We start from the raw sequence: 27,810 nt of genomic DNA, 5'->3' as shown, positions 1-27,810 counted from the left end.
ACTACGGGTCGGCGTTGGGTTCACTGGGCTCGAACAAAGGACGATCCGGTAGAGACGCGGCGGGGCGCCTGCTGAGGGGTAGCTGAGCGGCCGGTGGAGGCTTCTCGGGCAGCCAGTGCCCCCGCCGCGTGGTCTCAGTGGGCTTCTCTTCGGTTCCCCGCAGCCAGCGCGGCGGGGGCGGCCCGGCCCAGCGGCACCTGCTGCCGAGGGACCCGCGCCCGCCAGGTGCTCGTGATGGGGCTCATCTTCGCTAAACTGTGGAGCCTCTTCTGTAACCAAGGTGAGGAGGACGGGGCTGCGCGACGGCTCGAATCCGAGCCAGGGGGTCTGGGCACCGAGGGGGCAGCCGGAGGCAGGGCTCTCCGTGGACACCGCCGTTCTGAGACGCGGAGGAGGGCTGTGTCCAGGGGGCGGGTGGAAACTGAGCATTTCAGGCTGGGAGAGGGTGCAGGAGAGGCGTGATGGGGGGGGAAATGGGGAGTCTGGGAGGAGGCATTTGGTGTCCCGGGATCCAAACTAAGAATTTTTGGGTTTTAGCGAAGCAAAGCGGAGAGCACCTAGTGATACCCGGAGGCGTTTTGAGGGCCTTTTCCATCTCTGATCATCCTATGTCTCGCCCCAGGATAAGTGTCCGTCCAGAAACCTGTCAACTTTTTTTTTTTTTTTTTAATTACTATTGCTGCTTTGTTTCCCCCCTGCTCTTGAAGTCAATGCGCCTTCACGTTCTCTCTGATTTCGCCTGCTCTCTAGGACTTGGGAATGAGTTGTCCTGTTGACATACACGGGTTTCCGGAAATCTTCATCCTAAACCCTTTATTGCTTTCTTAGACGTTAGAAAATTAAATGCTTTTGGTTCTGTGTAGGATATCGGGTATCCGTCATTAGTCTAGAACTGGTTATGGGACATCTAGAAGTTGCAAGTCCAAAGGGTCAGGAAGTTGTAAAACCTGTTCTGAGCCAGAGAATGAGAAGTGACTTCTCCTGAAGAAAGTACCCAGACAAAAAAGGGGCCGACAGTAGGTAAAGTTTGAAGCATTCTTTTCACAGAATGTTTTCTTAGTAATTGAAACTAGTTTTTAAATTCAGCTAATTTCATTTTGCGATTAATACCCGGACATAATACAATCCAGTGTTTTATGATGATACCAATTTATTACTGCTAGTGTGGTATCTTTTTTCTGAATTTAAGTCATGGAGAGAATGAAATGGCTTTAGTTCCCTTGTTCTGTAGATTGATAAGAACACTAAATAGTCTTTTTCAAGGTTATAAATAAAGGTAGGTATATGCATTGACATAGACATATGTGTGTGTATATATGCAGTTAGCACAGATATCACTTTTCATGTGATTTCAGAGTGGCCAGAGTTTAACTCCTTATGGATATAATACATTATTTTTTCAGCAGTTTATGTTTTCTATTTCTTGTTACATAAATTCACTACTATGTAAAGCAGCGCTTTAAGACATGCTAAACAGTATAAAGATTAATACAATAATCACCTGCTTATCTTTTCCCATAGTTTAAGAAATAAAACATTACCAAAGTCATTGGTTCTCTTTGTGTGACTCATTCTGCTTTCTCCCCTCTCTGTTTTGTTCCTGCTGTTTATCATTTTTCGGGGGCTTCCTTAATCAGGCTAGAAGGGAATGTAGGATGTAGAGGGAAAATTCAGAAGATGATGAAATTCATGGGCTGCTTTTTTGTTCAGTCCTCCGAAATCCCCATTACTATTTACAATTTTTATTTTTCTTTCCCTTTCTGTTTCCTGTTGAAAGTTTAGAACTAGTGGTTATTCTGTAAATTTTTCTCATTCATTCATGCAACTACCATTTAGGCATAGGCCATAAGCCAGTCTTCAGAGTTAGGCATGGGAGACACAAAAATAGAGTAACTTGCTTTCATACTCAAAGATGAGTAATTGAGACAGACACAAAAAAATGCAGTGTGGTAAATTATTTAACAGATATGTATAAAAGTGTGGTAATGGTCACCAGGAAGGCAGTGATTAATTTTTGTCTGGTGATTCCTAGAAGACTTTACAGAAAAAGGCACACTTGGACTTTAATGATAAGTAGTTTATGGGGCATGTTATTCTAGGCAGAAGGACTAATAATATGCAACTAGGAAAGGAATGAAATAGTTTGGTACATTGAAGGAAGCTGAAAATAGTTTAGTTTGGTTTGCCTGTGGGGAGGTAGAGCAGATGAGGTTGGGGAGGTAGCCAGGGGAACCAGATCACAGAGGGTCTTGTATGTGGCCTAAGACATTCAACTCCATAGAGCAAGCCATGGGAGCTGTTGAAGAGTTTGGTTATTGTATGCTATTTTTAAAGCAGGGGAATAAATGTGATCAGATTGATACTTTAGTCTTGTGTTTTTACTTTTCTGTCAACAAAATTAACTGGCAATCTCAGCATTTTCTATTTTCACCACTGGGACACGTCAGAGACACTCAAATCACTCAGTCTTGGTTGCATATTAAAATAATACACCTTAGGCCCCACCTCAGACCAGTGAAATCAGAATGGGGTGAAGTGGCCTGGCATCAATGCCAAGATGATTCAGATGTGCAGCCAGAGTTGAGAACTGCTTTTATCTTACCTTAAATACTCCTTTCCCTTATCTTTCTTCCAGTGTTTGCCTCACACTCACCTTTTTTTCCTGTAGCATTTTAGAGCACCAAGCGTCTCATAAATTTGATACCTTTTTGGAAGTAAGTGTACTAAAGCATGTATTGTCTGAGTAAACCTATTGTAAAGTACATAATCTCTGCAATTTTGTATTGCTTAATTTTAAGCCAGAAGACTGATTGCTTTGCCTTACTTATCAATGAAGGAAATAATTTCAAAATCTGATTCTCTTTACAGACATTATTTTATATATCTGTGTGATGGTATATGTGTTTGTATAAAATATATATGTGTGTGTCTATGATGTCTTTAAACTCACCTCAAAAGTTGAGCATTCCTTTTTTAAAAAAACTGGTTTAAACTCCTTGAGGCATGAACTTTGTCTTACTCACCATTTTATCCCCAATACAAAAAATTTTTTGTTGAATTTTTTGTTTTGTTAAACATAAAATTTTATGTCAAAGTAACACATATACATTCTTTTTAAAAAGTTATATAGTGCTAAAGTCTTAAAATGATATATATATATTAGTCAAATCGCTTTAATCTCTTTTTTCCAGCATATACTTCCGTATTTCTACGTAATATGCATATGTGGAAATTTTAAACATTGTCATTTGTCTTTTTTTCAATTGAGTTATAATTGATATATAACTTTAGTTTCAGGTGTACTAATCATTTCTCTTATTATGATAGAAGAGAACTTTGTTCTTTTATGTCCCTCTTCCTTCATCATCCCAGTATAGTTTTTTGGTTCAGTCCACACTCTTGCCTTTTCTTTATTGTGACTATAAAAGTTTGTTACTGCTGAGCCACAGTGTGCTATAATTACGTTTCCCTTTTTTCTATAACATCCCCCCCCCCCCAGAGTAAATAATTACAACATCTCATTGCCTTAGTTTCTTTGTATGTTTGACTAAGTCATTTCGTGCTCTCTGTAAGCTCTCTGTACAGGTTTCTCCACTTCACACCTGTCAGATGACTTAACCTCCCCTGGCTCCCTCAGTATTCCATCCTGCTCCCAACTGGACTGGTTTCCCTCTGTGCCCAGTACACCCTGTTCTTAACTTGTCTTTGCTATCATTCAAGGAATTTCCTTTGCTTTTCTATTTTATTAGAATTTACGTCTTTCTTGCTTTACTCTTACTTTGATGAAGCACATCCTTCAGAAATTTTCTGCAAAGGTATATAGGGATCATTTTTTTGCAGTTCCACATGCCTGAAAATGTATTGGCCTGTCCTCATTTTTTATTTAAAATTGGACTGGGTGTAGAATTCTGAGTTGGAAAACATTTCTTTCAGAATTTTGAAGGTATTGTCATTGTTCTCCAGCTTCCAGTATGGTTGAGAAGACCAGTATCATTCTAATTATGATTTTTTTGCATGTGCCTTGTTATGTGTCTTTTTTGGTTCATAGTACTAGGTCCTCTGCCTTTTCAACATGAAGTTGCTCTTTTTTTGGTTATAGGAAATCTTTTTCTTTTTTTTTTTGTAATTTCTCTTGAGTTCTTCCTCTACTTTTCTGGAAATCTTATTTGTCATATTGTGCTAAACTGATGATCAAATATTCTTTCCATTTTACTGTCTTTTCTTTTTGAGTTCTACTTTCTGGGATATTTCTTTTGTCATCCAATCCTATTGAATATTTTGGTTCTGCTATCATATTTTTAATTTATAAAAACTTTTTATTTGCTAAATTTTAGGGGATTTTATTTTTCTTGTGGCGTTGTCTCATAATGCTGTGTCTTCTAAGTTTCTTTGAAATTTTCTTCTGCACTCTAATTTTTTGTTTCCATTTGTTTTTATATTAGCCTTCCACATTGGAAGCTTTCCCCATAGATCTGTCGTAAGTAATTCCATTGCATGAATATACCACAGTTTGTTTATGAATTCGCCTCTTGGTAGGTTGTGATACTATGAATCTCCTTAAGACTTTTTGTAGACATGTTTTCATTTCTTTTAGGTGAATATCTAGGAATGCAATTTTTAGGTTATAGAGTAGATATATGATTCGTTTTATAAGAAGCTGCTAGATTGTTTTCCCAAGTGGTTCTGCCATTTTATACTATCACCAGCAATCTTTGAGGCTTCTGCTTGTTCCTCGTCCTTACCAACGTTTGGTATTGCCAGTCTTTTTAATTTTAGCTATTCTGTGAGGTGTGTAGTCCTATCTCATTTTGGTTTTAATTTGCATTTCTCTGATGATTGTTGGGTGTTGAATACCTTTTCACGTGCTTGTTGGCCATTTATGTATCTTTCTTTGTGGAATGTTCAAATCCTTTGCCCATTTAAAACAATTTGTCTAAAATAATTATTATATATAATTATTTATATATTTTGGAATTGAGTCCTTTGTCAGATATATTTTTTGTGAATATTTTCCCCTAGTCTGTGGCTTCCCTCTTCCTTTTCTTAATGGAGATTTTTGCTGAGTGGAAATTTTTAACTTTGGTGAAGTGTAATTTCTCATTTTTTTTTTTTTTTAAATAACTGTTGCTTTCTGTATCCTGTTCCTTTCATCTAGAAGCCTTAGCTTTTATGCTTAGGTCTATGAGCCATCTCACATTATTTTGGGATTATGATGTGAGTAGGGGTTGGGATTCATTACTTTTTTTACATGAGCATCTGCTTGTTCCAGCATAATTTACTGAAGATTTTTCTTTCCCAATGGATTGCTTTGGAGCCTTTGTCAAAACTAAGATGATCATATAAATGTGTCTTATCTCTGGACTTTCTCTTCTCTTGCATTAATCTATATGTCTATCCCTATGCCACACTACACCTTGATTACTGTACTACTTCATAGTAAATTTAGAAGTCCAAAATTCCTCCAACTTTGTTGTATTAATCTTTTCAAAGAAAAGATTTTAATTTTCTCTATTGTTTCTCTGTTTTCTGTTTTAATAATTCCTGCTGTTTATTTCCTTCCTTCTATTTACTTTAGGTTTACTTTACCTCCCCGCCCCTTCTTAAGAGTGGGGTGTGTGTGATTGTTTTTGTCTCTTTTTCCGTATAAACATTTTAAAGCTATAAATGTATAAGTACCCTCTTAAGTACTGCTTTAGCTTAATCCCACAAATTTTAATATGTTGTAATTCATTATACAGTTTGAAATTTTTTTTATTTTTTCATATGTGATTTCTTCTTTGACCTATGGATTATTTGTGTGTTGTAGTTTCCAAATATTTTTTATTTTTTAGACAGCTTATTTTTGGTTCCTAATTTAATTCTACTGTGGTCAGAAACATACTCTGTAAGATTTACATTTTTTTCCAATTTATTGAGACTTTTTTTATAGTCTCTCTATATAGTCTGTTTTGGTACATTTGCCATCTATGCTTGAAAAGAGTGTGTATTCTGCAGTTGTGTGCAATGTTCTATAAATGTTTATTAGGTTAATGTGGTTGTTAGTCTTGTTCAGGTATTCTCTACCTTAATGTGTATCTCTTCTAGAGAGCATATAGTGGGATCTTGTTCTTTAATCTATTTTTATTGGAATGCTTAGCCCAATTTTAATTGGAATATTTAGTCCAATTTATTGATGTGGTTGGATTTATGTTATTGTTAGATATTAAGGTATGCTATTGTACTATTTTCTCTTTGTCCCATCTGCATTCCTCTTTTCCACTTTCTTTTGGATTAACTGATTTTTTTAATTATTTTTTTTTTTAGAATTAACATTTTATTTTTTGACTTTTTTAGCAGTTCCTTTTTCCATTATTTTTATGGTCCTTCTAGAGATTGCAACGTACATTCTTACTTTTTTGCAATCTACTTATAGTTAATAATATAGCATTGTAAAGTATAAGAACCTTGAGACTGTATAGTTGTAGTCTTCCCTCCCCTAGTGCTTCATAACCCTACAGGTTATATGTCATATGTGTTGTATCTACATATGTTATAAACTACACAATATTATTGTTACAGTTTTTGCTATAAACAGTCACATGTACTTTAAAGTTTTGAGAGGGTAAAATTTTCTCTTATATTTACCCACATTACTGTTTTTGATGTTTTGAATTTCCATCTAGTATAATTTCTCTTGAAGCCAAAGAACTCTAATATTTTTGTAGTGTGGCTCTTCTGGTGATGAATGCTCTTCATTTTCTTTTATCTGAAAATATCTTTATTTTGCCTTTATTCTTCCCCCCCCCCCCCAAAGCCCCAGTAGATAGTTGCATGTCATAGCTGCACATCCTTCTAGTTGCTGTATGTGGGACGCGGCCTCAGCATGGCTGGAGAAGCGGTGTGTCGGTGCGTGGTGCCCGGGATCTGAACCCAGGCCGCCAGCAGCGGAGCCCGCGCACCCAACCGCTAAGCCACGGGGCTGGCCCCTTTGCCTTTATTCTTGAAGTATATTTTTGCTGCATGTAGCATCTTAGTTTTTTTTTTTTTTTTTTTAGTGCTTTAAAGTTGTCATTCCATTGGCTTTTGGCCTCCATTTTTTTCCTGATGAGATGTCAGCCAATATTCATATATATATATATATATTTTTTTTGGTGAGGAAGATTGTCTCAGAGTGAACATCTGGTGCCAGTCTTCCTGTTTTTGCTCAAGGAAGATTGTCCCTGAGCCAACATCTGTGCCAGTCTTCCTCCATTTTGTATGTAGAACGCTGCCACAGCATGACCCAGTGAGTGGTGTGCAGGTTCGCGCCCGGAATCCAAACCCTTGATCCCCAGGCCACCGAAGTAGAGCACACGAACTTAGCCACTAGGCCACCACGCCACCGGGCTGGCCCTGAATATTCATATCTTTACTTCCCTTTATGTAGCCTGTCATTTTTCTCTTGCTGCCATCAAGATTTCCATTTATCATTGGTTTTCAGTAGATTGACCATGACGTGCCTAGCTTTGCTTTTCTTTGTATGTATCCTATTTAGAGTTTGCTAAGTTTCTTAAATTTGTAAGTTTTTCATATTTTTGTACTCACCCAGTTGACTTGTATTTTTCAAATAAGTGTAGATATTATATAGATCTATTTTTCAAATACAAGTTTTTTTCCCCCCCTAAATTGCCTAGCATAACCCATTAGTCAGTTGACCAGCATTTTAAAAAGGAATGAATGTTCTAAAATAGAAGCTATCAGAATGTATCTCATTAAAGGTACTGTTTAGTGAAACTTTTGTTTCAGTTTTGTGTATCCTGGGTGATGAGGCAAAATATATTTCTTAACTGTGGTCATAGTCAAACAGGTTTGAAAACCATGGATTAGGTTGTCTGTGCTCCTTAACATTTGCCTTCCAGGTTGTAACCTTCCCCTGGGCGGCATTTGAATTCTCTAGAGAACTGCATATGTTAGATCAATTTCAGTATTTCCTTGTTGAAGCCTTTCTCATAATTGCTTTTGTTTACTGAGCTGGGGAAAGGGGAGGATCTTTGATCTTTTCTTAGGCACTTCAACCTAGCCAGTGACCTTAGAGTGTTCTACCTGCTTAGACTTTTTGATCTTTCTTTGTTTTTAATTCCCTGGTTTTCCGGAAGGTAACCAATAAGCTATTCTTATTTATTACTGCAAGACTTTAAGACTCAATTTTGTCACAGAGGTGGGGAGGCATCACATTGGGAAACCATTAGCCAGACTTCCCAGCAGTATGACCTTAGGCAAGTTATTTAACCTGAGGCTCAATTTCCTCATCAGTAAAATGAGAAATAGTATCACTTTCTCATAGAATGGTTGTGAAGATTAACTTACATAATGTGTGTAAAACACTTAGACTGATACTCTAGAATGTTCCTTTTTATTATTGACATTTCGTTGGCTAAGAGTTGGATTCTAGATCTCACTTATACTTAAGAATGTTACCATGTGATATCTCTGTGTCTTTTGCTTTGTACTGATGATGCTGTATTATAAGTGCTTGTTTACATACCCGACTTTAAGATTTTTGAGGGTAGAGACCTTGCCTTGTTTGTCTTAATCACAAATATTACAGTCAGGCATATAATGAACTCAATAAATCTTGAATCATCAGATTTACAAAACTTCTCTTAACAAAACTTATACATCCAGGAATATGAGTACTGTGGTGGGAGTGGGGAGAAGCTACCGAATTGGGGACAGGAGTCAGTATTTTATATCAAAAAGAGCAGTGAAACAAATGCTAGCTTTTACCACTGTTTACTAGAACAAATTACTTAACTTCATAGGACCTCAATTTCCTTATCTATGAAATAAGCAAGGTGGCCCAGGCCAGTAGTTCTGTGCATTTTTAGAGACCTGGGTTCCTCAGCGGGGCCTTCTTGGTGGCACATTTGTTGATGAAGAGGTGGGAGGGAAGGAATAGGTCTCAAGTTCTGCAGTCTGTTCCAAACTAAAATATATTATGATTCTGTAATCAGTATAATATAGGACAAAGTTTTTTATGGCTATTCATTTTTTTTCAAGATCCACACTTCCTTGAGTGCTCATCATTGCTGTCCAGGCCTTTAGGTCTCAGGTTGTAATATTACATCCCCTGACTTTTATTTACTACCTACCGCTTGTAATAATTCAGACTTATTTTCTATGTATGCAATATCCCAAATTTGCTAAGTTACTGAATCTAGCATAGAGCATTTTTATTTGTTTAGTTATAAATTTGTTTACATACTCTGTGTTCATGTAAGACTTGCTCTTGTCAACATGACAGTGTTAGTGCAGATATTATATACTATCTAGAAGGTAGCTATCCCTAGGTCATGATATCTTTTGGTCTTTCTTATGTCTTGAAATTAAAAGTTGGTCATTTTATGACACATTTTAACAATAGCCAATTTTAACAAAATAAATGTTGACACATTATTTCACAATTTATTAACACTGTCAATATTTAGTGCTTCTCTAATACTTTTCTTCTCTAGTGTTAGTCTGTTTGCATTGTTTGGTATTCTATACTAAAACTACAAATTCTTTTCATTTGGTGTCTATGCTAAAACTATGAATTGAGTTTAGTAAAAATTTTTAAAAACTTGGTTAAAGGGAGAAAATTTCTTACTTTTTCTTCCACTTATTTTTTATTTTTATTTTTTGGTGAGGACGATTAACCCTGAGCTAACATCTGTTGCCAATCCTCCTCTTTTTGCTGGGGAAGATTGGCCCTGGGCTAACATTTGTGCCCATCTTCCTCTACTTTATATGTGGGATGCCTGCCACAGCATGGCCTGATACGCATTGTCTGCTCCTGAGATCTGAACCTGCAAACCCCAGGCTGCTGAAGCGGAGCGTGCGAACTTAAGCAGTACGCCGCTGGGCTGGCCCCAACTTATTTTTTTAAAGCTCCTTTCTTCATTATTTTTCTTGTTTGCTGGATTTTACCTGTATTTGTCTACAAGCAAGTGCTCTTACTAATTTTCTTGTGAAGCCTCATCCTGTATCATCTTACGTCTTTATGCCCTGCTCTCAAAAAAATACGAGCCAGCTTTTAAGGAGATCCAAGAGAACAAACACCATAGCCAAGACCACAGAGAAACTGCTGTGCTAACACTTGATCAAAAGTAAACTAAAACTCTGCAGTTGGACCTTTTCCTTCATTTAGTATAAATAAGCGTCCTTTCTGATGGGCTCTGGAGATGCATAGATGAGTAACACTGGAAGTACTCTCCTTTCTCAGACCTTTCTTGGGGGGCAGAGAGTTGCTGCTTCGTCTCCTGGAAGAGATTCCTAGTGAAATATGATGCCCAGTGTGACCATCTCAGTAGTGTCCAGCACATTGTAAAAACTGTGATTCATTCTAACTCTGATGCTTGATGGCAATGTCTTAGCCCAGAATTATTTGGCTGTTCACAAAAGTTCGTAAGTTGCACGCACTCCACTGCTAACACATACAGTTGTCGCCTGGGCATGGACAGCTTTTACTGTGACAACATACTGATGTTAATAATGATACTGAAAAACAATAAAGAAGGTAAATTTTCTGTAATTATATTTCTACAATCCATTCTAAATAAAGAATTTACTGTTATCCACGTTATAGTTTGCCTCATTTAAGGTTAGCTGAGAATTGACTGACTTTCAGTCTATCAATGAAATATTTCATCTTCATGGAGAGTAGTTTGAGGTGTTAGAAGTTAAGAATATATGGCTTACACGTACGTGTTGAGGATCAGTTATAAAAGTATGGTTGTATAATTTTGTCCTTAGAACTTTAGGCATTTCAATTCCAGTGAAATGGAAACCTCTACTCCTTGCTTTGTAAGTAAAAATGATATTAAATGTCTAATGTTCATCTGATTGGCAGTGATTCAAAATTTGACCTTTGGGATTGATCCTTTCCCTTAATTGACACTGACTTGAACCATAACTGATATATTTTGAAAGTTCTTTTTTTAACCTGTTAGGTAAACAAATGAAAATTATTGCTGGGTAATACAAATAGTACACATTTATAAGCATCTTTCCATATCTGCTTTGGTTAACTGTGACAGCTGAAGGAAGTGATATCAAGGCCGCTCTGCAGGAAACTGCTCCACAGTTACAAGTTTAGTGGATTTTTTCTGTTTCAGTACACAAAATAAGATCTGTATAGGGCCTATTGATTATGCCCAAGCAAAAAGACGGCAGTACAGAACAAGCATGAGTCCTTTTTTCATATTTTCCACCATGAAGGCCCCTTTTTAACATCAGGCAATATCATATACCACTACATGGTAGTAATGCTTTTGGTATAGATTGATGTGAAAATTTGATAGACAGCTCTGATTCAATAATATCTTCAAGTGACTTTATTAATCTAGACACCACTTGTGGACATTTAAAGCAACGTATTAATTCAATTTTCTCCTTACGGTAAGGAGAGTATATGTCATTTTACATATTTTTCTCATTGTTCCTTGAATAGGTAAAAACTTTCCTCACTAGCATTTGTGGTCTTTGGTCATTGACATACTCAAGTAGCAGCTAAGTTCAATGGAGGCATTGAAGGAAGAAGAAGGAATTAGTTATGCAACAGATACAAACAGCTTTTATTTTGTACTTGGTTTTTTAGTAAAAACTTGGGTTTTTAGCCCTTTGAACTTGATTTCACTCTTAGTACAGTTGATGTTGAAGAGATTTTTCAAAGAAAAGATTTAAAATAAACCCTTGGTTATTTCATGCTTTTAAAAAGTGCTTAGCTGTTTCTTTTCTGTTGATAATGTTTTGTTATATATATATATGTATATATATATACACACACACACACACACTCTCAGGTTTTTTATGATAATTTTAACATCAGAAGATAAGTCTCGGTTTACCTAAAGGATAGATGTACATACCTTTACTATAAGACAGAGTTGAAATTGTATTTTGTCTTAATTGCTAGAATTCTCTATCAGTGAGATAAAAAAGGAATCTGAAAAGACCTTAAGTTAATCAAACAATTGAAACTTTATGAAACTTTCATGAAATTCATACTCTTTTCACTCCTGACTTAGTTCAAATTGGGATGCATTATTTATAAATTTTACCATCACGTCTTCAATACTGTGATCATCATCATAATACAAAATGTGAAGCAAGGAGCAGGACTGTTTAAAAATGGCCCTGAGTGTTCATTGAGTTCCCTTAACAGTGAACAATAGAACCAGATGAACCATCTGGTACATTCGTTCCATTCCTTTCTACCAGCAGGAGTATGTGTACCCAAGGTGAACTTACCTCTAGACTAGTGGGTTCCTTCTCATGCCTGCCCGGACCCTGTGGTCTCCAGCTGCTGGGCATGTGGTTTCCAGCTATCACCAAAATTGAGAATGCTTGTTCCTCCACTGATGAGAGTGCTGTTGTTCTTGTACTAAAAGAGAGAAAACCAGGGTAGTACTTCAAGACTGGCTCCATTAGAAATTAGGGGATACGAACCAAGAAAGTCAAAAAAGGAGAATTATAGTGAGTTATAATAGGCAAACAAGTTTTGTTTTTTACAAAGCAGCTTCTGCCATAGTGCAAATAGGCCTTCCAGAGGACCGTGTCATTTGTCCTGCAGTATTGTATGCAGTACCTGCAGCATGCAGGTCATTAGAAGATACAGAGATGGTTGTCACCTAAGAACTTGTCTGTGAATTATGGCCCTTCTTTTTGATGATGCAATATTAACACTTTAGAGTAGGAATGTGACATGGTATTTGATTAGATGTATAATCAGAATTTTGACATTCGTCAGAGATTAACAAGAGGAGTAGGGTTCTGATACGAAATGTGTCACATCACTGGCTACAAATCAATTGATTGTGTTGTGGTTCTGATGGCAACTGCCTTACATACCCTGGTGAGGTTCCTTAGTAGCTTTTTAAGCATTCTGCTCTGGAGAAGAGGAATCTTTAATATATTCTGTATAGATTAAAATCTAGAAAAGATGATATCTGGAGTGTTTTCTGTGTTCAAAGGAGGTTTCAGAACATCTACCACTTAATAGAAGAATTAGGCCTTAAAAACTACTTATGAAAGAAGTGATTATTTAGTGTGTGCACCAGAAGTCGGGAGAGGACTGAAGAGGTTTTGTTGTACAGATAGCAGAAATAGTATCTGGTCGAAAGAGTTATAAAATCCAGATTGAAAAAGCGTTAAAGACTAGTTGCTTATTTATCTGTAAATTAATGGAAAGAATGAAAAACTGGTGGAAATATGTCTTATTAGTGACAGGGAAGACTTTTCAGTTTTATGTTTTAAAATGGATTTTTAAGTGGAAGGAAGAAAATATCTTGGTACATGTTGGTGGGAAAACTTGCAGGTGTAAAAACAATGATAGAAAAGTTAATTTCATTAGTAGAAATGGCAAGCAGGTGTGTAAAGCACTCTTTTTTTAAACTTACATTTTATGTCATAATGTCTTGGCAAGATTAGTATTTGGATTTTTCCCCTCAAACTTAGTGTAAGTGACAAAGTTCTCTTGTGCTTCCTTCTTACCCATTTCCCACATTTTTTTGTAAGAGAGCTAGATAAAGAATATCAAACTTAGAGCAGATAGTCTTGGCATCATCAAGTTCTCTTTCTTTCTGTATTTAACAATCCAGTAATAAATATCCAGTGAATGATTCTCATTAGAGAGCTAACTAATAATCATTGTTGAAAGCATGTAATTGTAGTATGCAGCAGTGTTAAATGTTTATGGTTTGCTTTCTTTTTCTAGAACACAAAGTAATTATAGTGGGACTGGATAATGCAGGGAAAACCACCATTCTTTATCAATTGTAAGTATGCGTGTTTGTTTAAACAGTTTTCGTTATTTTAATTATTGGAACTAATTTTGTATAATTAATAAGATACCATTAGAATATAATGGAAAAACTTAAATATATGGTTTGTATTTTACCAAACACAAAATTTATAAAAAAGTGAACAAGATAAACCACTGTATGTTTGTAAGGCCTTCCCAAACACTCGTCGTTTTCTGGCCTTGAAAGAAAGAGTTAATATTAAACTAAAAAAAATAAAGCACAAATTATAATGCTGGAGTGAGATGATAATGTGCATTTCGCTTCATTCTTCCCACACTGAGGTTCATGCGAATAGATTGCTCTCTCCAGGAAGCAGTTGCTGCTAATGGCTCCGGAATTGTTGAACATAGCCAGACTTGTCAAATCAGAAGAAATGGAGATCACCCTTGAAAATATTGCGTTAGCAGCTGCAACAGGGAGATGCTTGAGACTTTCAGAGAAATAAATACATTACTACTTTAAGGAAATTTTAACAGCCCATCAGTCCACTTGTCAAAGAACCGCCCTTTATCCTTTCAGTGCCAATGAAATGATCCTTGTTAAGCAATGGAAATGGATCTCTGTCCCAAGCATTTTAACTAATAGTTATAAAATACAGTGCACCAGTGTGTGGCTCTTATTTCTTGCCACCTCATCTTAAGTAAATCAGCTAACAGCTTTCCAGAAATACTTCACTTAAGCAATCCTTAATATATTTTTCAGCTACTTTGCTAAAAAACTACTAACTTATGGCTTGTTATTTCAGAGCTGAATAACTACTTGTTTTTCTTTAAAACATCATTCAATGGTCCTTATGTATTTTAATATGACTTGGCCTTTAAACACCAAATATAAACATTTCAGAAACCTGTCACGGTTGTTGAAACAAATTTGCATATAGCTTCAAAAATATATATAAAACCCAAGAGAGAATTGCAAGCTTCTTTCAACACAGTACTGGCATTTTAAACGCAAATACATATTTGTTGAATGAATGAAGTAATGTAGCTTAACCAAGGATTATGACAATAAATGTGGTATGATCATCAGTGTTGTCAATATATGTATAGGTAATTTTAATTAAAATTTTCATTTGCCCATAGCCTTATCTTTTAAAGACTGCAGTTTAGGTTAAGAGTCTGAACCAATTTTTATGGCTGAACCAAGTCTCAATTTTTTCACATAAACAGTCTTCAAAATTATAGATAGCCTACTGTGATGTCACAGTCACCCAGAAACTTGCTCTTTCAGGATGGGGCATCGGTTCTGCTCTGATAACAGGGCATGGTGGTATTGGAATTTTGGCCACAGAAATGCAAACTCACACCACATGGTTCCCCTCTATCAAGATCAAGCTTGTAGTTGATTCCATTAAAAGAACAAAAAACAGTCTTCCTTCAAGAGTTGTTCTTTGTCTAGATATTTGTTTGCACAAATGTTCTCCAAGGTTCTATTTTTGATGCTAATGATTACTGTCATTGACACAAATGAGGAAGGTTGATTCATATTAAAAGTGCAGAGATAAAACTTGCTTCAGGTTCTCAAGATTTACAACAGAGTTTTTGTGGTGTTTGTCTTTCAACAGCTTAATGAATGAAGTAGTTCATACATCTCCAACCATAGGAAGCAACGTGGAAGAAATAGTTGTGAAGAACACTCATTTTCTTATGTGGGATATTGGTGGTCAGGAGTCGCTGCGGTCATCCTGGAACACGTATTACTCAAACACAGAGGTATGCTAAAATTACTTCTGAATTTTAATAAAAAGAACCAAAGAGTAAACCCAGAAAATAGATAGGCTGTACGTAAGGCGTATCGACAGTTGCCTTTTAATAAGATCCTTTTTTGTAAGGAATTTGAAATTTTCAAATGAAAGAGAAAAGGCAAGTAGAAAGAGGAATGGGAGCTGTTATTCGAGTGCTTATTGTTATGCAGGCTCTTGGGTCATCTTCATGGGAATACTGCAGTGTCTCCATTGTTGGAGAAATCAGACACTAGGATAAATTATGTAACTGTTCCCAGCTTTGTAAGAGGCCCTGGTTAGGGGAGGAATAAAGTATTTTAAGCATAATTTAGTACACAATTTTCAAATTACAAAAATGAACATTCAAAATTTTGGTGAAATAATATTTTAATTAAAAAACAAATGGGGGGCTAGCTCCATGGCATAGTGGTTGAGTTTGGCATGTTCTCTGGCGGCCTGGGTTTGCAGGTTTGGATGCTGGGCACGGACCTACACTGCTCGTCGACCACGCTGTGGCAGCAATCCACATATGAAAAGTAGAGGAGGATTGGTGCAGATGTTAGCTCAGGGCTAATCTTGCTCAGAAAAAAAAAAAAAAAGGATTTGCAGGCCACTCCCCGGAGTTCTCTGTCACTTATTTCATTATTTTACTAGTTCAGAGCCAACCTGGAAAACGATCTGGAATATCTTCTATTTCTGTTTTCATTTCTTCTTAGAGGCAGATTTTTTTTTAAATCATGCAGTGCTATTGAAAGGTTTCTTTGAGAATATTAATGTACAGTTGCATCCATAATTTTTCACAAAGAAGGGCACCTAACCAATAATTTTTTCTAAAATGAAGCCTCTTAAAAATTGAGTGGTTCTTTTTAGAGATGGATATGGAGGAGGTGGAGGTGGGATGCCAGGAATTTTTGGTGAATAAGTTGCCTTTTTAAATTATTGTAGTAGCATATGTGTATGTGTGTATATATTCTACTGCAGTGTGTGACTAGTCAAACCAAGATGGCATATCATAGATATCCAGCAGTTGTGGTAATGCTTAATTTTTTTGATTTGCAGGGGAGAATAGGTTGGTAAGCAAATATTGTGGTTATAGGTTAGCTTAATATATATTTTTACAGTAAAATAACATTCTGAAACTAAAATATGTTAGACAGTAGGGGAAGAACATTTTAGCATGTGACTGTTTAAACAGCATAGCTGTTAGTACTTTTTCAAAGTTCGTAATAAACTCCAGGTGTGAAAAGAGCAGTTCTCTTTGATGAATAGGTCAAAGTTGATTCTAGCTGATCCGTGTATGTTTATAGAATTACAAAGGGGTAGTTTTTGAAATTACTTAAACTCTAGAAGACTTAGTATGGGTCCAGAAAGAAATACATTATTACTGACGCTATTTGCATGAAATGTTCCTTTAATAAACTATTTCCGTATGGGTTTCAAAATTATCACAAAGAACCTTTGGCCTTCATTGCAGCACACCAGTATAGCACATAGCATGTGCAGTCTTAGATTCCAGCTAGGGATGTTATCCATGTGGTGGTGCCCTGACCGCTTTGTTCACCCTTGTGTTGCTTCTTAAATTCTTTCCATTGAGGAGCCATCCAAAAGCTGAAATGTCGCCATTAAAATACAAGGAGTTATAGCTGTTGACTAATTCCTCACACCTTTGTCTTATTAACTTAGAGTTACTACCCCACATTCTGTCCGTTGTAACTTGCCATGTTTCTTATATTATCCCTTCAATTTTCTTTCCTTTTGTCCCTGTCTAAGCCCTTCTCAGTTTATATTCACATTACTCGAGTGGTCTCTTTCCCTAATTTTAAGGTCATCTGAGTAATCTGATTCTACCCTTGTCTCAATTTATTTTGCATCACTCCTCTGCTGTAACCCTCAACCCATTTAATCTCATTTCTTAACTTTTTCTTCTGTGTAAGATGTTCGATTTAGGGGCCGTTTCTCACTATCACTTCTTATTTTTCTTACCAAAGATGCTTATTTTTTTATTTGTAAGACCCACCTTTTTTCACCCTTACCAACAGCTTTCTTTTCTCTTGTCTCTCCTTCAATTTCTCCTGCATCTGCTTTAGCATACTATTAACACCTAAGCATATATGTTTCCATTTAGCACATTTTTTCTTGTGCTTTTATTGTTGATATCGTTATGTAACAGTTTTATTCATTATTAAATGTTTCTTTAAAAATGTGTTTCTTTTTCTTTCAGACTAGCTTGTGTACTTCTTTCTAATAGGCAGGAGACCGTCTTATACATAAGTATTGATTGCTTAAGTGAATGATTGTAGAGCACTTTAAAGTGTTAGAGAATTATTTAAATTACTCTGACTTTCTTTTTATCTTTTTTTTTTTTTCCTTGAGGAAGATAGGCCCTGAGCTAACATCTGCCAGTCCTCCTCTTTTTGCTGAGGAAGACTGGCCCTGGGCTAACATCCATGCCCATCTTCCTCCACTTTATATGGGATGCCTCCACAACATGGCCTGACAAGCGGTGCGTAGGTGTGCGCCCGGGATCCGAACCGGTGAACCCCGGGCCGCTGCAGCAGAGCACTCGCACTTAACCACTTGCGAAACCGCTTGCGAAACGGGGCTGGGCCTGACTTTCTTTTTAAAAATTCCTTTTTTATTACCTGCGTTTTAAAATAAATCTTAGTATTATGGAGTATTATGTATTCAGATATCACTTTTTTTCATAAACTTGGGGATGGTTTTTATTTGTTGAAGTTATGAGTTGTTTTCTTACTAACGTTTGGATTTTACTGCTTGATGTGATTCAGTATAATATAAACTCTTTATGATGAAAAAGCAGTAGACTTATAATAATGATGCCGTGTGAAGAAAGTACTTCTATCACTTGAGAGTAGTTTTGCAGATAACTTCAACATCTGATTCACTTTTCTTTCTTTGTTTTTAATTGTCTTCTAGTTCATCATTCTGGTTGTTGATAGCATTGACAGGGAACGACTAGCTATCACGAAAGAAGAATTATACAGAATGTTGGCTCACGAGGTAAATTTTGAAAGCAAACATAAACAATGGAGTGAGGTATCTGTATACTGGTTTTGCTTTTTTAGAGAGATTAATATGGTCTGCTGTTATTTCATTAACAAAGTTTTATGTATTAAATTAATGAAGTCTTGAAGTCAAAAATTATCATTACTTTTTGAAACTTAAAAAAAACTCAATATATTAATTTGTAGACTACTACTGTTATTGAAAGAATTTTTCAAAGTTAAAACTTTATTCATTCTTTAAAAAGTCTGATAAATTGAGTCAAGAAAGAGGAAAACTCAAGTGTTTTTTCCCCAAGAGTTTATAACAACTGAAAATTCTTTATTGAATAGTTTGAGATCACTTAATTCTAAATATTTCAGATATACAAAAGGCTTAGATAATAAAACACATTCATGCACTCACCTTTCAACATAAGATATTAAATATCTTATGAGACCCCTACAATCTGATTTTCTTCCTTTTTCTCGCAGAGAATCCTAAAAGAATCCCACTGTCCTAAAAGTAATGATTAACATTCCTATGCATATTTTTGTACTTTCACTGCATTTTTATGTACCTGCTGATAGTACAGAATATTATATTCTGTGTTCATAAAACTTTATGTAATGGTGTCATATACATATATATATATATCTTATATGTATATATCTTTCTGTAACTTGGTTTGGGGTGTATTTTTTAGCACAACATTATGACTTATCCATGTTAGTACATACAGCTTTACTAGTTCATGCCTTTTAACAACGATATAGTATTCCACTGTATGACTGTACCACAGTTGATCCGTTCTTCTCTTAATGAACATTTAGGTTAGTTCTGATATCTTGATAGTTCACAAAATGCTGCAGTGAACATTAATGAATGAGCTTAGGTTATACAAAGACTAATAAGTAATAAGTATTGCCCAGCCCTCACCCTCAGTACTCTCCTTTAAATTTTGGAGAATCTCTGTGGTATTTGGCAACATATTTGGCTCATATAGTTTTAAGCCAGTATTTAAGATTCAGGTTTATTTTACTTTTCGTTTGACCCCTTTGGCCAATGATAGAAAAATAACTTTTAATTATCTAGCTTATGTTAATTAATCTGTCTTTGTTAGAGTGAATCATTCAATCGTGGTTGAGATAATTTCTTTTTATTTCAATAAAATTTTGAAATCAAATATCAGTAGCTCATCATGTTAAAGTAGAGGGATTTTCTTACAATCGTCCAGTAGGGCACATTTCCCCCTCCTGCTTCATTAGTTTAACTGCATCGTGGTGTTTCGTGTATTGGAAATATTCTTTATTGATTGCAGGATTTACGGAAAGCCGGGGTCCTTATCTTTGCGAATAAACAGGACATGAAGGGGTGCATGACAGCAGCTGAAATCTCCAAATACCTCACCCTTAGCTCCATTAAGGATCACCCATGGCACATTCAGTCCTGCTGTGCTCTGACGGGAGAAGGGTAAGTGCTAACCAGTATGGGGCAGGTGTGACTTCTTTCAGCTTTTTTAGGCCAACTTGTTTTCCTCTTTGATCTTGTTCCTTTTTTGTTCTTAATTAAAGTTACTGTTTATATTGTGTCTCAGGCTTACAGGGCTGAAATAATTTTAGTCAATTACTGTTGTTAAATTACAATTTAACAAAGTTACTGACAAATTTTTTGTAACTTTTAATATACACAGAATGTTTTACCAGAAAAAGGCAATAACAAACCTTTGAATCAAGTTTTCACAATCCAAATTTTTAGCTGTTATTTATTTCTTGTTTTCATCGTTTACTAACTGGGAAAAAACTAATGTCGCCTGAATTAAAGAAGAAGCTTCAAAGAAATGTCACATTTTCTACAAGGGCTTAATTAAGCCTAAGCTCCCAGCTTTCCACAAGAGTATATCTCCTTTATTTTCAGGAGTCCTTTGGGGAGGCATATTTCTCGACAATAAACATTTCAGACAAATGCCATTGTAGTGTCTTCTTCCTTTTCTAAGAACTGGAGTTTGGATGTAGTAGGCCAAGGGGAACCCAGTGGGTTATACATAGATTATCCAGTTTATTTCCAGGAACTTATTTATCCTCACATCAACCTGACCTGCTAGTTTTTCTCATACTGGAAATAGCTTGTAATATAATAACTATATGTAGACTTTTTTGACCTATACTTTTTTTTTTTTGTGAGGAAGATCAGCCCTGAGCTAACATCTGATGCCAATCCTCCTCTTTTTTTTTTTTCCTGAGGAAGACTGGCCCTGAGCTAATATCCGTGCTCATCTTCCTTTACTTTTTATGGGTCGCCGGCACAGCATGTCTCCACAAGCAGTGCGTCGGTGTGCACCTAGGATCTGAACTGGAGAACCCCAGGCTGCCCCAGTGGAGCGAGAGCACTTAACCGCTTGTGCCACTGGGTGGGCCCCTTGACCTATACTTTTAAGACTGGGCCGTAAGCATTCTATCCTTTAGAATTTAGGAGGGTAAAGTGAAGTTCCTGTTGTCTTTCTATAGTGGTTTCGGTTTTAGTTAATCTTAAAAGGCGAGGAGGAGCATTTGCAGTCTTGGTGGCAAAACCACCAAAGCTGTATCTTCAAGATGAGACTGACGCAATTTCCCACATACTCAGCTGATTAAGATCATTTTAAGTGAATCTTCTACTTAAAAATTCCACTTACTATAGTGTCACCTGAATATTGTCACTTAAGTGTGTATAATACCAACCTTTGGGTAAGACTTAAAAATAGTAAGTATGCTTTCAATTTTTAAGTATAAAGCTTTTCATTTTGAAAATACTTCTGTCTTTTGTTTTAGGTTATGCCAAGGTCTGGAGTGGATGACTTCCCGGATTGGTGTGAGATAACTTTTTTGCTTGAAAGAGACTGCTCTATTTATTCTGTGACATGAACATTTTTTCCTAGTACTTTGGCTGCTAAGGCAGCAGCATGTTTAATTTATAACAACACAAACCTCTATGAGCAACACTTGAATCAAGTGCAGCTGAACTGGAACATAAAAGATTTTTTCTTAACTTTTTTTTTAATGCACTAATCTTCAGTTGGATGAACATAATGTGTAACTGTGTTTTCAGCAACAGGATTCTTCTGACTGCTTATTCTAATTATTCAGTGACTGCCTTGTAAGAAATGTTTGTCATATGTTTAATGTTTTCTGAAGTATGGTAATAACTTTAATGACCAATTTCTTTCATTTCCTGACCACCCCTGCCCCCACCAGATAATTAACTGGTCTGACAGTGTAGTAGTGGAAATCATCAGGTAGTGCTTGCAAACTTAACGAGCACTGAAGATTTGCTTCCTTTATAAACCACATATCTTTTGGACAGAATTTATTATAAAGAAATCTGCCTAGAAGATATATATAAGAAAGATTAAACATCACGAGAACTGCCTTTAAGTGAGTTAGCTTCCCCCACATTATTGCAAGTCATGGAATAATTTTAAGCTACTATTAGCGTGGAAATTAAGTAGGCTATTTATCTAAAAGAATTAAATTCACTTTTCTGCCTGCAACGTGGGGTTAGTTTTGGTTAAAAACTAATCAAGGTAAAATATTGATTGGTAAAATAGTGATTTGAAGGTCCAACTTTGATAATAAATATTTTGGATAAATCTGGTATTTTAAGAATGTCACATTATTCAATGCATATAATAACTGTCAGAAGTTATTAAAGCATACCAGCACTAATACTAAAACAAGACACTCGGAATATATTTTAGTATCAATTACAAATGTCTTTATCAGCAAAACGTTCCACTATTCCATTTGCAAGGGACATCACATCTGTTTTGGGCGTTAGCTAAAGCAGAAGTATAAACAGTTCATTTTATTTCTTAAAATTGGAAATTGTGTCTGTAATAGTATTTCTACCACCAGCAGTATATTACTTAAAAAACCATGTGACTTTCCTTAAATCTATTTGAGGTTGTAGTGTAATAGGCTTGAAACAATTGCTATCTTTGTGGTTATGCCTCTTGTTGTAAAATCTTTTGCTGGATTCTAGGAAACTGCTGAATTTAATCCTAGCTTTTACAATATTACTGTGAGACTCAAAGTTAATACACTAATGACTTAAAAAATATTTAGGAAGAAAAAGTCATAATCTATCAAAAGTTTATTTATTGGATAGCATTAAAAAATTTTCAAGACAGTTTTCTAATGTGAACAATTAATAGTGTGTACCTTAAGAGGGAGGACAAGTATTATAATTTTGATCCTCTTTATTTCAAATGTATCATTTTGCTATAATGAAAGGGATAAAATGCTTACTTAGAGAATAATACTTCATTTTTGCAGTATTTGTTTTCATTTGGGTCAAAAGTAGGATTCAGTGTTCATAAGACTATCAAAACACCTGTTCAAAAATGGAATTTTAATTTTAATATTTTTTATTGTAAGTTTAAATTTTGCTCTGTTTTCAGGTATACTTGATTTCTTATATTTAGTCTAATTAGTTGAATGTGGTAACATTTTTCTGATTTCTATTTAGTGGTAGCACACTCTAGGACTGAGAAATGGCCAGAGGAAAGTTTTCTGGAGTTTGGGAACTAGTTGTTTATTAACCTTGTTTTGAACCTTTTTCTTTGTAATTCTGTACCAGGTAGAGGATAAATTTTGTTTTTAATATAACCCTTAATCAAGAACATGGGAGAAAAGCAGACATAAATCAATATGGATGCTTTGTGGTGTGTATGTGGTGGTGGGGTGGGGAGTAAGAGGAATTATGAAAATATCATTTACCTAAAGCACACTTTGCTGGAATTTCTATCTTTGTTGTGTGGTTTAGCCATAAATTCTGAGGATAATTCTCTTAACTCTGTCCTGAGAAGAAGCATATTTAATACTCCTGTATTCGTTCTTATTATGAAATTTGTCGTCTTGTATCTAGTAGGATTGGCTGGCTCAATTTTCTTCTATCAAATTATATGGTTATTTTTTATATTACCACATCAGCATTATATTGAAAGTGTTTTTAATAGTTGATTGTATTTTGTCAAACAACTACTAGTATAGACTCAAGTTTGCTATTTAATTTTTAAAACACAATTTTTTTTAATTTTCTAAATCCTTTTTAAAACACGTTTTGTTAGTTTTGGATTAGAAATGCTTTATGTAGCTGTGTGTTGAAGATGAAATTGGCATTCAGCTAGATTTTGTGCCAACAATTGAGAAAAGTTCAGTTAGGAAATTCATGTGAGAATTTTTAAAAGTATTTTATAGGTTCTCCTTAGATTATTTCCTGTTACAATAATATAGAAACTGATTATCCTTTACTCCAAGAGAATGTTTTAACCCAAGCAAGTATCTAATACTAAAACATTGATTCTGACATTCATTGTAAACCAACGGACTATAAGATATTGTCTGATGAAAAATGTAAATTTGTGATTAGTGCCTTTATTCATGTTTTGAGATGAGTTCTCAATTTTGTACTATACCTGTTCTTTAGAAATCAGATTAGCAGCTAATTAATTTAACAATGACGTAATTCGAGTTTCACCCTCCCTGTCAACCCTTCAAGTTGCCTAGCAAAGTTTCTAGTAAGTAGTGAAAAGGAAGGGACCCACCCACATTGCTTTCGGGAAATTATTCTACATTTTGTTTTTAATTTGAGGATGAAGAAACTAAATTTTAACAAATCTTTTCAATATGTTATAACTAAAATGTAACTGCTTACCCTTGTAAGTTCAAATATGACATTTTTTCTTAATTTTGAACATGTTGCATTTTAAACCCATCATTCTTATTGAAGCCCATCTGAGAACTCTTAGAATTAACAGACCCTTTTATATGGGAACATATGCATCATTTTGTATTGTTGGTGTAATTTAATTCCTTAAAATCTGACATAGCATGTATATAATCTATTGAAAAACTGATGATTAAATACATAATTTTTGCTCTTAGGTTCTGTGTTAGTATGCTTGAAGGTATAATTTTATTCTGTATTCATTAGAATAAAAATAATAAATTCATTTCATTGTTAAATAATTTTTAAATGGGCACTGCCCCTATAGCCATAGTCATTTTGATTAAGCATAAATTAACTTTTGTTATCTATAGCATAAAGAGAAAATAATTATTTTCCTATGGAAACAGTGAGTGATATAGGCAGTGCTGTAAACAATATTCTCTGAAGAGTTACGGGGAATCACAAAGCAAAGAAGATTTTAAAGAAAACAGTAAAAGCTTTATTTTTTAAAAAAAATCTTTTGGTGTAGTATCTTAGGACAAGTTATAAACAGAATTGTTTCTGACTAGCACTCATTTAATTCTTAACTATATACAACCATATCGTTAGAAAAAATGTACTGGTATTATGCCTATAGATGGATAAATTCCATTGACATTTATCTTTGAAATCCAACTGATGAAATGTAATTTTTCATCTATGGCTTTGGATCCAAGACATTTCACATCTAGTTCAATTCTAAAGGCTCTTTTATATTTTGTCAGGGTTAAGTCACTTCAAGATACAGCTTGGTAACTTGTGTCTAGTGGAATATTGTGCTGACTGTCTAAAGAAGAGGATTTACGTCTTAATTTGGCCATTATTTGTCTTGTTGGCCTTAGACAGTTACTGTCCCTGGCCTTCCTATTTTTCCCCAACCGAGGAACTTAAGCAGACGAGCGCTCCAACATGTCTTTTGGTTTTAAAATCCTGAATCCTTGTATACTATATTAAAATTGAAAACCCAAAAAAATACTAGCAAAAGGCACATAATAGGAAATTAAATTCATTTTTAGCTATTATTTGATTCTCACCTCATTTTCATTTAGTATATGGATACAATCAAATAAGAAAACAATGTATCAACCAGTAACTGCTACTCAATTTAAATTGAGCTAATAGCTAATGACAATACAAAAGAGAAAATAAGCCATATTGCAAGAAAGTATCTTAAGCTGGTTATAAAATACCAGCGTGTGTTGGAAATACTCTCTTCTAGAGAATACCTTGCTTATTTTCCGGGCTCTTACTAATTAGAAGTGGTTAGTTTGTTCAGAGTTTATTGGCTTCAGTTGCCACCCCAAACTCCAGTTCTGTTTGACTTTCCAGTATTGAAAGGATAGTGCAGCCAGGATGTCAATATTTTACAAATGTCTGTATAAATCTTAGGGTAGTTTATATTCAAGGTTAGTTTTTTCAGTAATGTCTCATCCTTATTCATTTAGCATTACTGTGAGGACTGAAATCCAAAAGTCAGGTTCCCCGAAAGTATTTTCTAAGAGTTCCATGTGGCCAAAGCTAAGTAGAGAAGGCCAGTAAAAAAAATAATATTTGCAACTCCTCCATTTTAAATTTAAAGTAGAAAACATAATGTATTCAACAGACCTAAAGCCGTCTTTAAATGTATATGGTTTGGTAAAATTTTGGGGAAATGTTAATTTGGAGGTATAGAGGCACACCTAGAAACAAAAGTCAAAACACTTGTTAGTAAAGATAAATATGAACTAGAAAAATCTTCATAAAGATATTAATAGAAAATTTGATTGAAAACTGTGTGAATTTCTGCCCTTTAAGGCACTTAAAATTACTAGAAAGTACAGTCTCTCACTGTAGAACCGGATGGCCTATATTTTTAATGTGACCAAAGGACTGAAAACTGATCAGGTTTTTAGAATTTGGAAGTATAGTCACATAGAGACATCTTCTGTATTTTTTTAAACCTATAATCTACATTTTATCCTAGAAATGGAGAAAAAATAAAATGTGCTGTGCATATTTTTTGGAATAGAAAACAGAGTTCTAGAAGAATGGAAATGTTCTCTTGCACAAACTTGTAAAATTTTAATTAGAAAATTACCTCATTTTTCAATCCATAAGGTGCTTTGCTCAAGCTTGTGGGATGTTACACCATCCCGTAAATACCCCCTTCACCCAAACTGTATTTGAAATACACAAAATTCACAGGTAAGGGAAAGCATTCCTTGGGGATTACGTTTTGTTTTAGCCTTGTTTACCACCAGCAGGGCTAACATGGTATAGCAGGTCCACATATTTTCTTCATTAAAACACACAGGCAAGGGCTCAGTCAATATTTAACTAGTTTCATTAAAATCAAATAAGGGAAAGGAAAAACCTTAAAATTTGATCGATTATGTTATACTGTGAATATATTTCCATCAGTGTTGGTGAGATATCAAATGACTATCAGTTGCTCTTGGCTATGTATCATTATTTGCATATTTTGGCCCTGTTCATAAGAAACTATAATCATGTTAATATTCTTACATTTTCCCTCCAAAAATTCAGGGACTAGTTTGTTCTCTTGGAGTAAACCATTCAGTGTAGTTATGAAAACTTTTAGTTTTGATTTAAAAAAAATTAGCTGCTATTTCATTAAAAGTGTGAAATAAAATGACGGTTATGATTTTTCCCAATTATGTAATAGTTACATAAATTTTACCCTATTCATCTATTGCACAGAGCATGGTTTAAAAAAAAACTCAATTACAGCCTTGCTCTTTTATTTATTCTCATCAGAATATGATAATTATAATCACACATTGCCATCTTAACATAAATTGGTGCTTTAGAGCATTAAAGAGGAAACAGCAGCCCCTGTGTAAAAACTTCTTGCCTCAGAATGTAAAACTACTTTAAGTGTGTGTATTTATGTTTATGTTCATTTCTTAAGGTTTAAACACGAACTGTTGTTATCCATCAAGCTGCAGGCTTTCTGCAAAGCTGTAACAATGTCTTAGCTCATCAGCTTGCTCAAACAGAAGATGGAGTTAATAAGGCCAAAATTATGAGTTGGATCTCTCTGTGAGTCCCTGGTATTGTACAGAGGAAAGAAATGTCCTTCACGCCCCAAACTGTGCTTCTTAACCCCAACCAGGCAACTGAAATGTGTGCTATTGGGCCAATTTATAAGCATTAATAAAGAAAACTAAAAGAGCAAATAAATTGATGTGTATTCACATCATCACTTCTTGAAAATGCTTCAAAGCATGTTCTTCTAATGGTGGGGTTTAAAAAACATGTTTTAAATTTTTTAATAGCTTCATTGCTGTCATAAAATGCTTCTTTTATATGTTAAGTTTAGATTGCTGGTGCTTATGATTTTTTATTTCCACAATTATGTTATAATGAGTTGCTTGCATGCCTGCTTACCCAAGTAAAAGGATGCTGTTTGCTCTGGAATGTTCATCTTTTAGACAGATTTTGGCTCATTTGCAATCATGGTGCAATACAGTGTAACATTCATTTGTCTTCAGTCGACAGTTTTATTTTTGTCATAATAAATAATTACTTTTCCAA

At 35.1% G+C, this 27,810-nt stretch overlaps 1 protein-coding gene across 1 annotated transcript; it reads left to right on the top strand.

Moving 5' to 3' along the window:
* Positions 1 to 27,810, top strand: ARL5B (ARF like GTPase 5B). Its single transcript, XM_004425311.3, has 6 exons — positions 1 to 280; positions 13,715 to 13,775; positions 15,367 to 15,514; positions 18,463 to 18,546; positions 19,850 to 20,001; positions 21,336 to 27,810. Exons 1-6 carry the CDS (start codon positions 235 to 237, stop codon positions 21,382 to 21,384), a joined length of 540 nt encoding a protein of 179 aa, XP_004425368.2. The 5' UTR covers positions 1 to 234; the 3' UTR covers positions 21,385 to 27,810.

The sequence above is a fragment of the Ceratotherium simum genome, chromosome 32 (genome assembly GCF_057802395.1).
Source record: "Ceratotherium simum simum isolate JZ-2026a chromosome 32, ASM5780239v1, whole genome shotgun sequence".
In the NCBI taxonomy this organism is placed as follows: domain Eukaryota; kingdom Metazoa; phylum Chordata; class Mammalia; order Perissodactyla; family Rhinocerotidae; genus Ceratotherium; species Ceratotherium simum.
The sequence above is the reverse complement of the archived record's forward strand: the minus strand, read 5'-3'. Positions and strand labels throughout refer to the sequence as shown.